Consider the following 13,973-nt stretch of genomic DNA (forward strand, 5'->3'; position numbering starts at 1 on the left):
CTTTTTTGTTAATTTTTCCGTGATATGGTTGCAGTTCCTCGTTTCCTGTCCCCGCTCATTCTGGATTGTCCTTGTATAAAGTATAAGCCTCTCGCCGTTGATAACATGCACATTTATTTTTGCATTGTGATACTGTACAGCTAGTGGGTAGCAGAAAGAAAATAGTTCCTACATTGAAATCGTCTCTGTAAGCTCTGTGATTTCTTGTGTAACCTGGTCATGATTTCAGTAAAGACTGAACGGACTGACGGCTGCTTTGAGAACGAAAAGCCCAGTGCCAGGAAGTTTAACTTTTATGGAGAGAAGGCATACATCTCAATATGTACACTTGGCATCTCCCACCAGACTATCTAGATTGACACATGGCACTACAGGCTAGAAAAACTATGACTAGTTTTGAATTTAGAGTGTGTTTAACATGCATGTGGGGGGATGTGGCTTAAATGGAGCCATCTGGTGCTGTAAATGTGCATTGTGGGTTTTGTGCAGGATGACGCCATGCAGTGACATGTGTCTGCCATGTTCAATTAGAGATCATTGACAGCGCACACATAAATTAGCCTTTGAAATTCAACCTTTCAGTTTGCAGCGCCGCAGACTGGTTACATAGTGGTGTGCAGAGGGGTTTTATTTGAAAGCACTTTTTTTAAATGGGTATCTCAGTGTGCTAACAGGATACTTCTATCGTTAATTGTTTAACCCTGAAGTCAAGCGTCAAGTGGAAAAACACATCTGAAAGTGTTAGGTAGTTAAGTCACATACAAGGATATGGTTCAACTCACACACATGATGTATGCTGCTCAAAGAAGCAGGGAGTAACATCAAGCTTATACAGTCTGAAGTGAGGAGGTAACAAACAAAGTCGTAAATCGGTTTGGCGTCAGCAGGTGTCTGGACATCTCTGGAGATACACAGTGCAAGGTCATACACAGTGCAAGGTCATACACAGTGGCATGTCTATCAGAAAGCAACTTGTATTTTTTTTTAACAGAAAGTCTAATATACTCATTTCTTTTTTCAAACTAGAGGAATGAGAAAATACATGTAAGAAGTATTTTTGTTTATTTCCATATTTCTTTATATATTTGCGTTGACATTAAAACATATTCTCTTATATCTTTCTTTTACGTATTTTTCAATTTTTATTTAAATTATATATCTGGGAACCGAGGAAAAAAAACGTTTTCCAATCTTGTTTACTTTTTATTCCCTACCTATTTAGGGTTAAAAAAACATCTTGCAATTTAGACTTTTTAAATTTAATTTGATTTTTAAATGTTACAGTATGTCCACTGTAGAGGACGTCAGGACCATTCTAGTTTGAAAAGACAGCCAAGATGAACAGATAGACTATGTAACGTATTATGGTTATAGAGTGATATTAATACAATAATACATTCACCTTTATTTAAAACATAAATAAGTAATTGATCTGAACATTGCTGTTTATTTGGTCACTAAAAAAATAGTTTTTTGGTGAATCTTTCCAGATCTTCAAAGACTTTGTAGTCGATGTAGTAGAAAAGTACCTCATTGACTCCAGTCTGCACGGGCTGTAGGTCATCTTGACTAGTTTGATGGATGTGGTCTCCATTTGACCATGCTCATGGAAACAAAGCTTGCATTCCTGAGGCAATTCTCATTTTTCATGGCTCCACTTAAAATAAAAACAACAATAAGACATACGTGCTACTCTTGGCCCACAGAGGAACATGTCTTTCCCGCTTGTCCCTATCTGTCTCTGTCTGTATCTGTGCGCTCATGGGGCCCTCTCATCATCTGAGAGCTCAAATCTGAATCTCTCTGAACTATCTGGCACAGAGAATGTCTGCTTCAGTTCCGTCTCCTGCAACAATATTGAGTCATAAAGTCCATGAAGATGGTCCTGACGTTCACTAGGATGGACATTTATAAAAGAGCTGTTATTTCAAAACTTGAATTATTTAATTGCTTTCAGAACTAATTATATAGTTCCTCACATGTTAATAAACAAGAACATATATGATTGTCATGGTAACAATTACAATTATTCAACAATATTTGACTTCTCCTCCTGCTTCTATAACATTTTGTTTTTGGTGTGGCAGCCATGTTGGATGAAAAGAAAGAGGAACTTCCCAGCATGCAATTTTAACCAATGACATATCTTTGGAAAGCCCAGGATGTTCTCTGTACAAAACAGCAGAGACTGATAGAATACCTCAAAAGAGTAAAAGGAGATGCATGTTAACAACATTTCCACTACAGTGGACATTTGTCAATGGGCTTGGTCCCAGGAAGTTACATGTATTCATTTGTATCCCTTTATTTTTGTCTTGTTCTTTTCCCTATTGTTTTTTTTTGGGTCAATTTTTCATAATTTTATTATTCGACTGATGAATTGAATGTGTAACAACACCCCTTATAACAAATGATCATGTTTTGCCATGGGAAAACAGAAAACCCTACCTGTTGTCTTTTCAAATCTGTAAATCATTCTTTAGTTTTGAAATCATGGATTTTAATTATTGAAGTCGTCTGCACTGTTCAGGTTCCTGCTGGATAGCATATTTTGCAACAGTTGTATTTCATGAGAGGCTGGATTCCAACCATTAGATCTGCTATCTGTGTGTGTGCGTTGTGAGGTGACTGGAAGACACAGAGTCAGAATGATGGATTGTGTTGGAGCCTTTTTTTAGGGAATTTTATAAATCTGGGACAGAAGGAGCCTTGGGGTGCAGGAGCAGCCATCAGCCATCAGTGAAGATGATGTTCAGTCCTCTGATAAGAACTGAGGAGAGCCTCTGAAACCTGGCAGCAAACAGCGATCTGAAGCAGCCAAAGGCTTGCTGATGATCAAAATATGGAGATATTGCATCAGACAGACGTGGGGGGGGGGATGTAAGAGATGAATTTGGTTGCACGATTTGGTATTCACTTTTTGAAAGATTAGACATCTGCTTTTACAAAATGATCCGCAATTAAACTAAAACTTTACATATGGTGTGATTGATCCGCTGGGTACGTTCATTCTTTAGTTGCCATTTCACTTTCAGTAATGTTGTCCTTTTGACTGATGAGCTTCAGGTAATTATGCCTTTTCCCAGCTGGATAAAAAAAGATTATACCTGATGGAGAAATGTAGGTATCCTTTCCAGTGGCGTTTTTATATTTTCAAAAGTGGTGGGGCACAAACAACTTAGATATATATAAGCTTCTGGTGCTTTTTTAAACACATAAACAAATAGCTGTAGGCTATCCATGGTTCAGAGAGAGAGAGAGTGGGGGGGGGGGGTATAAGGAAAACAAAGTCACTCATCACCGACGTCACAATATCAATCGATCCAGCAGAGCAATAGCCTATAGGCAAAACACAGACGATCAACAAAAGATATGACATAAAATGAATTACCAAAGCTGAAGTAGATGGTCAACTTCATTCATTTTCTTTCCGCTTTACTGATTTTAATCGCTACACGCTGCTCTCTCTCGTCTCCTCTTCACAACACTTTTCGTGGCACACGTACTTACAGCCAATCAGCTCTGAGCTATGAGATGACGTTTTGGTGGGGTTGCCAATTTGCCCCACTGGTGATTATTTTTTTGCCGCACACATTGAATAGAAAAAGACTGAGCATGTGCAGTTTTTACAGCACCCATTCACTTTGACAGCAGAGAGAGAGGCTTGCCTCACTTCGCTCAACACGGCTCAATAGGCACACTGTGGACTCTAATTGGAAGAACACAGAGCAATGTACAGACGAATCAGACGACTAAACATGATCTTAAAATATATTTTAACATATCTATTTTTTGCATATTTTTGGAATTATTAATTTCATTACTTTCTGCTGACACTAGGTGGGGCTGTGCCTGTACCTGCCCCTAATGACAAGTCGCCACTGATCCTTTCTGGAACATGTTTAAAGATCTCTCTGTGATACACACCTTTCTGTTTTCTCTCTCCACTGACCTGCCATCCTTGAAACGTCCACTAGATGTCCTCTAACCCTAACACTCCAGGCACCTGACCCCCCCCCCTCACCTGTACAGTACACCTGTTTACACTTTCCTCATCACACCTGCAGTTTATCACTTTTCAGAAAATAACTGGATGTACTATTAATACAAAACAACTCCTGTCTCTAATGGAGTGTAAGAATGCAATAACACTAAAGTACACTGTATTGCTGCTATTTTGTTAAAGTGTATTGATTTTCAATTTAAGCCAATCACCATAAAACAAATGAGTGTAGACATATATCTGCAAAATATTATTATTATTCATTATTATTAGTATTCATTATAATAACATACTACATATTATTATTGTATTTTGTTTATTTGTTATCTTTTTAAATGTAGACTTATACATGCAAATGATGATATTATGTAAATAATAATAATACTAAGAATAATGTATTTAGGCTACTGTTCAAGTATTATTCATAGTATTGATGTCCTTATTATCAGTATTATTATTGTTTTTGTTTTGTTGCTGTTATTATTATGATTGTTATTATTATTAGCCTACCTACATCCATCCATACATTTTATTATTATACTTAACATATTTATTGGCTATATGTTATTAGTTCATACGGATAGTGAAGGGTTAACATAGTTCCAAGACGCAGCCTATACTGAAGGAGGGAATCAAAATCCTGCTCAGTGTAGTAACACTAACATAAACGGTTACCGGGGCCGCTCGTTACCGTCCACTTTAAGAAATGGATTTCAGCTTGAGGGGAGTGAACCGGAGCCCGAACGGCCCCCGCGGCGCGTGGTTGTAGGACGAGATCAAAAGGCGCGTGGTGTGCGCCTCGAACGCCTCCGTTTACTTCAGTTGTGAGCAGCGCGTGCTGCTGATCGGTCGGTGGTGTCTGCTCGAGCGGCCGTCTGTTCTGCTCTCTGTGACTGTGTAGGAGCGCTCGTGTGTGTATGTGTAGTTTGCGCGTGGACAGGCAGAATCAAAGACGAAGCAGGCCAGCGCGAGGTTGCAAGAAAAGGCAAGCAGGATCGAGGCAGCCCGCGAGCGCTCAGCTAGCAACGGTTACGGTACACTGCGAGAAATGGTCACTTATACACCGGGAGTCCTTCTGCTGCTAACATGTCTCCAGCACTGCATGAACGTCCACGGTAAGTCGAGTCCTCGGTGGGTTTTAAGTGGGGTTTTGTTGGGAATAAGGCGCACTGTATCCTGTGAGGTTAGCTAACATTACCGAGCTGAACACCTGTCTTGAAGAAATGACCGTGCTACACCTTGGGCTAGTCCACCTTGCTGCTTATTCTTAACAAATAAACCATTTTAAATTATGTTCATTTGGGGTTAAAACAATGTATTTTCTGCTTGCTGTGTGCTTTAAATGTACTTAAAGGGGATGTGTTCTTCCTCCAATTAGTTCTTCATTAGCTTGGAGTGTGTTATTGCAAGTGTGTATGGAATCTGGGGGAAATACGCATCCCGTGTGGTTAGCTAACATTACCGAGCTTTAGCTACACCTGTCTTGGCTTCTGCTTGAAGGATTTACCGTGCTACACCTTGGGCTAGTCCATATTGTCCTTAGTTAATAACCCCCTTTTTTTAAATAGCGTAAATGTGGGTCGAACGCGAGTCATTTACGGCTCTTTGTGCTGGAAATGTATAATTCAGGGATGTATTTGCATTTACATCTAGCTTGAGTGTATTGGCTCAATATCTTTGGTAATGAAAGGGGAAGGAGGATGGAGGGGCCCGGGTGGTGTGTGTTGCCTGCTGTACAGCAACTGCTTGTCGCTTCTCATTTAGGGCTAATTAGCCCTGCGGTCAATTAACGTCCCCTTTAACACACGCAGCCCTCACGAATAAACCCCTGCTTCTTGACTGTGTTGGCGTCTGTGCGTGTCCTGATTTCTCTTTCACTTCCAATGTGGGATTCTCTTTTACCGTCACCACCCCCAGCGAGATGGATAATTTATTTATTTATTCCTGAAGTGGAATCCGACACAGAGAGAGAGCGGTGGCAGGGGGAAGAAAGGGGATTACAGTGAATTTGAAATAGAGCGATAAAACGACAAGAGAAGAAGCGGCTGAGTGCTGAGGAGTGACTGGCCAATTATCGAGCACAGGTGATTTCAATCAGGGTCTAATTATGAGCAGAGGTGCCACGCTTAAGTTGTCATTACATACTGGTGGAAATTGTACAGCATTAGCTGAAACTACTGATGGCACATACCATACGTTTTGATATTTATAAATGTTTTCAGGAAATGTGAGTTTGAGTTTCTCTTTGTCGTTTATTTGTATGTCTTTGGATTTTAGACCATTGGTTGTAGAACAAGAACATTCAGTTCACAGGCTTTATGGCATACTGTATGCACAATAGCTATAGTTTTGGCAATCTTAAATCTCTAACAGTGCAACATATGCTTAAGACATCAAAAATAAAAATGGTGCACGAGAAAAGAAATGGTGCAAGTGACCATGGAGCAACTAAATGCATAAATAAGTAAACCATATACATGTAAAGTAGAATAAGAATAAATAACAATGTAACATTGTAAATACAGTGGAATAAAATAAAAGTAATGTTGAATATAAATGAACATGTAGAATGTAAACAGATGGATGTATTCTAAACAACAACGCAAGCAACTTAAAGAAACTTGGGTTGTGACCATGTGAGATTTTATTTTTTACCAAGCCTTTATTAAATGATGAAACCTTTGTGTGATAATCTGGAGCAGATGTTTTTATTATATTTGTCAGTTAACTAAAGCCATTAGAAATAGTTGATTTTGAATTGCCTGACTTGACTGCAAAATGAACCAGTTATTTCAGCAATGATTAACATACTTCGACACTATTTGCTTAGTGAAAAAGACATGGTTTGTCTTTACAGTAAATTGAATAGGCGTTTATTTGGCAAATATTATCATGACTGTGTTACCTGTTACTCCTTTGTCATTTGCTCCCACCATATGTGTTATTAAAATGGGCGTAATCTAATGAGTTTGTTATAACTGTAACTCATTGAATTGGTTGTTCAGTGACTCAGTATCTGAGTTGTTGGACATACATTTTCAAGTATGTGATGTAGTATGACAGTCCTGGGTCAGGACTAAAGTAATTGCTGATATTGTAAAAGGCTTTTTCTGGCCCGAGGTACATAGAATACATTGCATACATGACGTAATTGTATTAATGCGGTGTCTAATCACTTAAGCAGTAATTTGCACGCATTGGCTAAATTATAAAACGGCTCATAAATGCCGAGCTTTGTTTGGCTGCTTTTATCTGGCACAGGTTTCAGTCTCAAGAAAGCTCTATACCTAACATGGAAAATGGCCTTTTTGAAAGAAATGGAATCAAAACTAGTGCATGTAATGTGCACACACTCAATGTAGCGGTGTCACAACACATATTTCTCATTTTCAGCAGCAGACGCACATGCACTTGCCTACAGATTGAGAATGTGGGCCTATTTGAACAATACGTAAGGCTTATGAGATAACGACCAGCACGGCAGCAGCAGCTGCTTCACTGGCCTGATTTAAAATGGATGTTATTTTTCCTCCACGGTTACTGATACCATGCTAGACCCAGATCCTCAGCTTTATGAGGGGGGTGGGGGTGTGCTTGTTTCTTGAAGTGGGCGGAGTGGTGGACAGAGAGAGGAGGGGGAGTACACTGCAACCATTTTTGTTACTGGGGAAAATTGCATTACCATGACCTCCAGTGTGACAGCGTTTATACAGCGCACAATGATCTACTATTTTGGGAGGTAGGCGGCTCGTTGCAGCTCCACGCCTGTTGAGTCTGTTATCCCACAATAATCACCTTGGGAAACAATATGCCTTTAAGCCCTCGCCTTCAGTTAATAACTGTATCAAGATAATTGGCTCTTCAAGTTAAAATACACCTTTTTGTTCATATAAATATATTTTTTATTTTATTATTTCGCATTTTTTAACCGATGTTTATTCGGTGTATATATATTTGATTATATTCTAAAATAAATGCAATGGGTTGTCACAATCCCAATCCTCCTCCGGTGTAAAGTATTTAGATGTTATCAACACAGTGACTTGGGTGGTGTACTTTGTTCTACTTTCAGGAAACATTTAATCTTATTTCAAGATTCTTTGATTGTCTTTTGGGTAAAAATGAGAAATATAAAGCAGTTTTGGGAAAATTCAAATCACAATGGGGGTAAAAAGTGTTATCAAAACACTTCTTCTGAGAGTAGGGTTTGCTGTTTGAACAACTGGAGAAAAATAAGCCAAACATGTATTAAAAACGTTTGTTTCCTTCATTAATAGAAACGTACTCTACGGTATAGCCAAGGGAGAAATATTGCTTCTTTCTGGCTCTCTCAAATCTAAGGTTATTTGTTCTTTGTCGTCATGAACTATTCTTGCAGTGATGTATGCAAAAGGGCAACAGATTAGGCACACACAGAATATCAAGGGGATTGAAACGGTTGTGTTTTTTCATGCATTTGCAAGACAAAGTGGGGAAAGCGTTCAATCCTTTTTATAATGTGGTAGCGTTGTACAGTTCAGACTTTAAATGTCAGCTGAAATGGAGTCTGACGCCGCGGGGAAAAGGGAGCATACTCTTGTACAGGTTGATATACTTCAGGCTCCTATTGAAGTCTGTTATTGTACTGATTGGATCAAAGTGCAGGGTGTGCAGTTTCCCAGACAGCAAGTCAATGCTTCTGTAGAGACACCAGGATCGTAACTCCAGAGAATACAACCTTACAGAAACTAAACACAGTGGTGGAGCAGCCTATTTTAACACGGGACCTATCATATTGAATTGACTCTGCAGTAAACCCTTTTGCAAAGTGTGCAGGTTATATCTGGATGTATTTTCGGTACAGGGTGTTCCCAAGGAGGATATTGGTTAGCGGAGGTGATGGGCGCTCTCAAAGTGCCGATGTTGCATTCACATTAATTGGTAATGAAGGAGAGTCTTGAATTGGTTGTGATTTGGAATCTACATTATGAATGTAACTTTGGCACCGTTATTCAGAGTGAATGTTAAATGTGATGCATAATACCGCCTAATGACTTTCAAGTGGTTGATGTTCAATCAACCGCTTGATTCGTTTTGTAAAACCAATGGTGGCCATGATTTGATAAAACTGCTAATCTGTACTCAAGGAGCTTAATCTTGTATACACATTGGCTTTTTTGGAAATGTCAGTAACCTAACATTCAAGTCATTTTAAATCTACACCTTTGTTTTTTTTAGTTTGGCGATTATCAGTAAACTCTGCTTATTCCACTAGTTTAAAAAAATAATTGTAACTGTTTGTTAATATTCTAAGAATCCTATAAGTCTGTCTGTTGACAAGCCATTTCAAAACAGCTGGATTCCAGAGAAGAATCATCGATTAGACCTTTATCAGTTTGCAGTTTAAGGAAAATCTTTCCATGTTTGAGAAATGTATAAAGAGATCATCGCATGTAGCAATACTTTCTAAGTGAAGTATTGAAAGATGGCGTTGAAGGCCTGGTCAGATTTCTTGTTAATTTATATTTTGATCAGGATTAAATCCAAACTTTTACAATCTGACAGTCTCATCTGAAGCCCTGCTGGTCCTGTGTTATGATACTGATGTAGTTGAGCTGGTGGTTTGTTTTTGATCAACACAGGACTCAGTAGTTACTGCGCCTGAGGCTCTGATGGTTCCTGCTCTGCCTCTGTCAGCATTACATGTTCGTCAGCAGCAGAGAGCAGTAGGTCAGGCTGATGATGAGTCAGGACTGTTTCTGTTAACCGTTTCCCTCAGGACTGTTTTGTTTACCTCTGACGTTTCTAATATGTTTCAGGGTTATTATGCTTATGCATCACGACTGGAGTCTGGTTTCAAAGTGAAGTGAAATGAAGTCAATACTGCAGAAGGTCCCAGCAATGTTACTGGGTGATTTGATTATGGATTTAACGATCACTTGAAGAATACAGGCACACTATGATGACACACAGATCCATGTTTAAATTGTTCTCAGTGTGTCTGGAAAGTCTAAATCTCTGTACAATACTAAAAAGGTGCCGGACAAGGCGCAGCAAACTCTAACAGTGGGATACTCTGCTCAACAGCTTGCAAAACTGTACTTAAATTCACTAATGTATCATTGGCATTTCTTTTTAAAAATGTCAGTGAAATCTTTCATTCAACCCACTGCAGGCAGAAAAATAAGTTATTTTTGACTCATTTTTCCGTTTCCTCTTTTCCCAGGAAATGTCTTGGTCCAGTCAGATTTTCAGTTTTTGTCTCATTTATGAAACCTTGTGAAATAAGTTAGTTTTCCAAGGAAGTCTTCTAGTTTGAGCAATCTGTATTTGTTTCATAACCGGGTAGATCAGTGAACTATGGCTGCTGACACTTAATCACACACAAAACTAACATGTGCTTATTGCCCTTCCCTCTAAAATGTGTTTTCCAATCACCAAGTGTTCAAGTCTTTCTGTAGGTCAGTGGTTATTTGTTTGCTCACGGTGTTTTGAATAGGCTGTGATCTAATGCTTTGGGGTTATTGTGGATGAAAGGTCAGCGATTCTCTATATTCTAACAGGACATTGGTGCAAGTACAGCTGGTGTAGTCATGGTTGAATGAAACTCTGCAGGCTGTTGGCTGCATATTGACCTCCTTCCTTGCTTTGAATATATTGGACTCGTATCCGCCAACCAAAAAGGAGTTAATAACCGTTAAACAGATTCCTTCAAGTCATGTTTTACGTACTAAATGCAGGTTTTGGAGGCTTATTATTATATTCTGATGAGATTTTCAAATCCTGTGGTGAATGCCTGCAATCCCTTAGAGCGGAAAAGTGTCTTTCATTTAGCAAACAGCATTCAAGTTTTTACAGAGACTTTATGAAGAATAGTTGACCTTGCAATGTTTCAGCGATGCATCTGCATGTGCTCCTATCATCACAGTGCTCCACTAACCCAGCTAAACAGACACGTAGCCACAATTAAAGCAGTCGTCAAGGTCACACAGATTTATTTCAAGCCCTATAGTCTTCAATACCTCAAAGGTCTTCCTACTTGTGTTTATTTTTTTCAAAGGCAATCTGCTTCCCATAAGAGACATGTCCTTCAGAGCTGCTCTTCTCTGTGAGCATGGCATCAGATGGTACCGGCTTTTGTGGATGACTCGATAGTGATAGCATAGCACCTCATTGGGAGATGATAAGAGTTCATTTTAAAACGCTCGCTCCGAAGCTGGCTTGCAGGTGATTGGCATGAACATTTCATGAATGAAGACTAATGGTTTCTAGCCCTAATGAGACAACTAGGTAGCTCTCTATTAGCTGCATTGATTTGATTAATTTATGTAATCATCATCCAGTCTCCTTGGATTCTTTTCCAAACAACTGATCTCAAGCCTTTTGAATCAAGGCCTATAACTCCTGTGGACAATCCTCTGGTTATTATAACTCAGATTTCCCTTCAGTGTTTATAACTGACTCACTGTGTAGGCTTTGACTCCATAGTTCCCGTTATACGCCTAAACTGATTGGAAAATCAATTGGGAGTCTAAAGTGCAATGTAAGAAACGCTATTAAAGAGTCGATGTATTAATCCCACATTAATATCTTATCAGTTATTGGTTCAAAAACTTCCCATTGAAACTGTTAGAGCCAAAACAAACAGTGTCTCGTTTTGTCCGAACTGTAGTTACAAGTCATTAAGACAACTGCAGTAAAGACGAGAGAGGCTGGAGCAAACTTTGTCATGCTTGCTTGAAATAACTTATTTTAAAACGATTTAAGATTCTGTCAGTTGATTAAATGATGAGTGAAGTTTCAGTTCTTCTCGGTGTGTATTAGATGAGTGAAGTTTCAGTTCTTCTCGGTGTGTATTCGATGAGTGAAGTTTCAGTTCTTCTCGGTGTGTATTAGATGAGTGAAGTTTCAGTTCTTCTTGGTGTGTATTAGACGAGTGAAGTTTCAGTTCTTCTCGGTGTGTATTAGATGAGTGAAGTTTCAGTTCTTCTCGGTGTGTATTAGATGAGTGAAGTTTCAGTTCTTCTCGGTGTGTATTAGATGAGTGAAGTTTCAGTTCTTCTCGGTGTGTATTAGACGAGTGAAGTTTCAGTTCTTCTCGGTGTGTATTAGATGAGTGAAGTTTCAGTTCTTCTCGGTGTGTATTAGATGAGTGAAGTTTCAGTTCTTCTCGGTGTGTATTAGATGAGTGAAGTTTCAGTTCTTCTCGGTGTGTATTAAATGAGTGAAGTTTCAGTTCTTCTCGATGTGTATTAGATGAGTGACGTTTCAGTTCTTCTCGGTGTGTATTAGATGAGTGAAGTTTCAGTTCTTCTCGGTGTGTATTAGACGAGTGAAGTTTCAGTTCTTCTCGGTGTGTATTAGACGAGTGAAGTTTCAGTTCTTCTCGGTGTGTATTAGACGAGTGAAGTTTCAGTTCTTCTCGGTGTGTATTAGATGAGTGAAGTTTCAGTTCTTCTCGGTGTGTATTAGACGAGTGAAGTTTCAGTTCTTCTCGGTGTGTATTAGACGAGTGAAGTTTCAGTTCTTCTCGGTGTGTATTAGACGAGTGAAGTTTCAGTTCTTCTCGGTGTGTATTAGATGAGTGATGTTTCAGTTCTTCTCGGTGTGTATTAGACGAGTGAAGTTTCAGTTCTTCTCGGTGTGTATTAGATGAGTGAAGTTTCAGTTCTTCTCGGTGTGTGTATGCGAGTGGCTTCTCTCAGCGGGACCAACATTTTATTTGTATTCCCTCTCGACCTAAATATGTTTGATCTACAGTGCTGAATGCATCTGACAGTTTCTTTACTTCACTTGTAAGCTTCTGACTCTGGGAAGTTACTATCGGACTCATTTCACTAAATCATTCAGGCATATCGGATTACATGGTTTTGGATAATGGAGAAAAGTCATACGAGGTTCTTTTTTTCCTCAACGTCAGTTTTTTGCAAATCTGATGTCCTTCATACGACGGCTGAAAAGATGTTACCCAGTTGACATTTTCAGGTCACCAAGGTTTAGTTCTTTATAAAATATTGATGGAACTTCATCTTCAGTTTAAAATGTAAACAGTGGGATGTAAGATCAGACGTCAAGAGTGTGTTTGAAGTGCTCGAACGCGTTAGATTTAAAGATGTGTTTTCTCTCATGTTCATGTTTACAGGGATGTATTCTGAGGACTACACTGCTTTAGATCTGAGTCATCACTTCACAAAAAGAGCTTGAGCATGTCACTGCAATCCCTTCATTATTGTTGTGGTGTAGAAGAGTTACAGTTGTACAATTGCAAAGTCAGTCGAGAGTCCAAAAGAACTCTCAAAGTCCAGCATGAAGCTATCTCCACAGTAATGGCTGACGTCTGCTCTGAGCGAGCACTGTTTAGAACAAATTGTTTTTAAATTGCAGCGCCACAGGGACTCTAGCTTAAACTAATCAAATGATATCTAAACAAACAGTAAATGATTAAGAAAGCATTAGGGACTGTAAACACTTTCCTAATTCCCCCTCTGTGTCTCTTCCCCGGCAGGTACTAAGACAGAATGTGAGGCCAGCCAGTTTCAGTGTGGGAACGGTCGCTGCATCCCGTCCGTCTGGCAGTGCGATGGAGACGAGGACTGCACCGACGGCAGTGACGAGAACACCTGTGGTAAGAATCTTAAACACGCTGCCTTTCAGAACACAAAGTACTACGTCACTAAAACCACTCGGCACGCAAATATGCACAAATCCCACAGGCCATAAGAAGGTTAAACACCTGAACTTTTGAAAGAACATACATAACATTCATCTGTTTGCAACTCACATACATCATATATATATATATTCCAATTACTGTATATTGACTATTCTGCACAGTTTCTATCATATTCTGTTTCTATTATATTTTATTTTATTTACTTGTGCTATTTTGATCTGTTATTGTGTTGCGCTGTTGAAGGAGCCTTCGACCTAAGATTTTCATTTTCATAATGACACTATGGCTCTGCGCACTTTACAAGAAAAGCCTTGAAAC

The 13,973-nt window shown here is 39.2% G+C and overlaps 1 protein-coding gene across 2 annotated transcripts in view; it reads left to right on the top strand.

Moving 5' to 3' along the window:
• Nucleotides 1-4,752: 4,752 nt before the first annotated feature.
• The window catches only part of vldlr (very low density lipoprotein receptor), a 55,769-nt gene continuing 46,548 nt past the window's right edge, over nt 4,753-13,973 (top strand). The window contains exons 1-2 of one of the 2 annotated variants that reach the window (XM_079659575.1): nt 4,753-5,118; nt 13,488-13,607. In XM_079659575.1, coding sequence (XP_079515701.1) covers nt 5,052-5,118; nt 13,488-13,607 — 187 coding nt within the window. In that variant the 5' untranslated portion in view covers nt 4,753-5,051. The remainder of the gene's footprint in view (nt 5,119-13,487; nt 13,608-13,973) is intronic. The other variant, XM_079659576.1, reaches the window with a different exon arrangement.

This window comes from Notothenia rossii, assembly GCF_949606895.1.
Source record: "Notothenia rossii genome assembly, chromosome: 11".
Taxonomy (NCBI): Eukaryota; Metazoa; Chordata; class Actinopteri; order Perciformes; family Nototheniidae; genus Notothenia; species Notothenia rossii.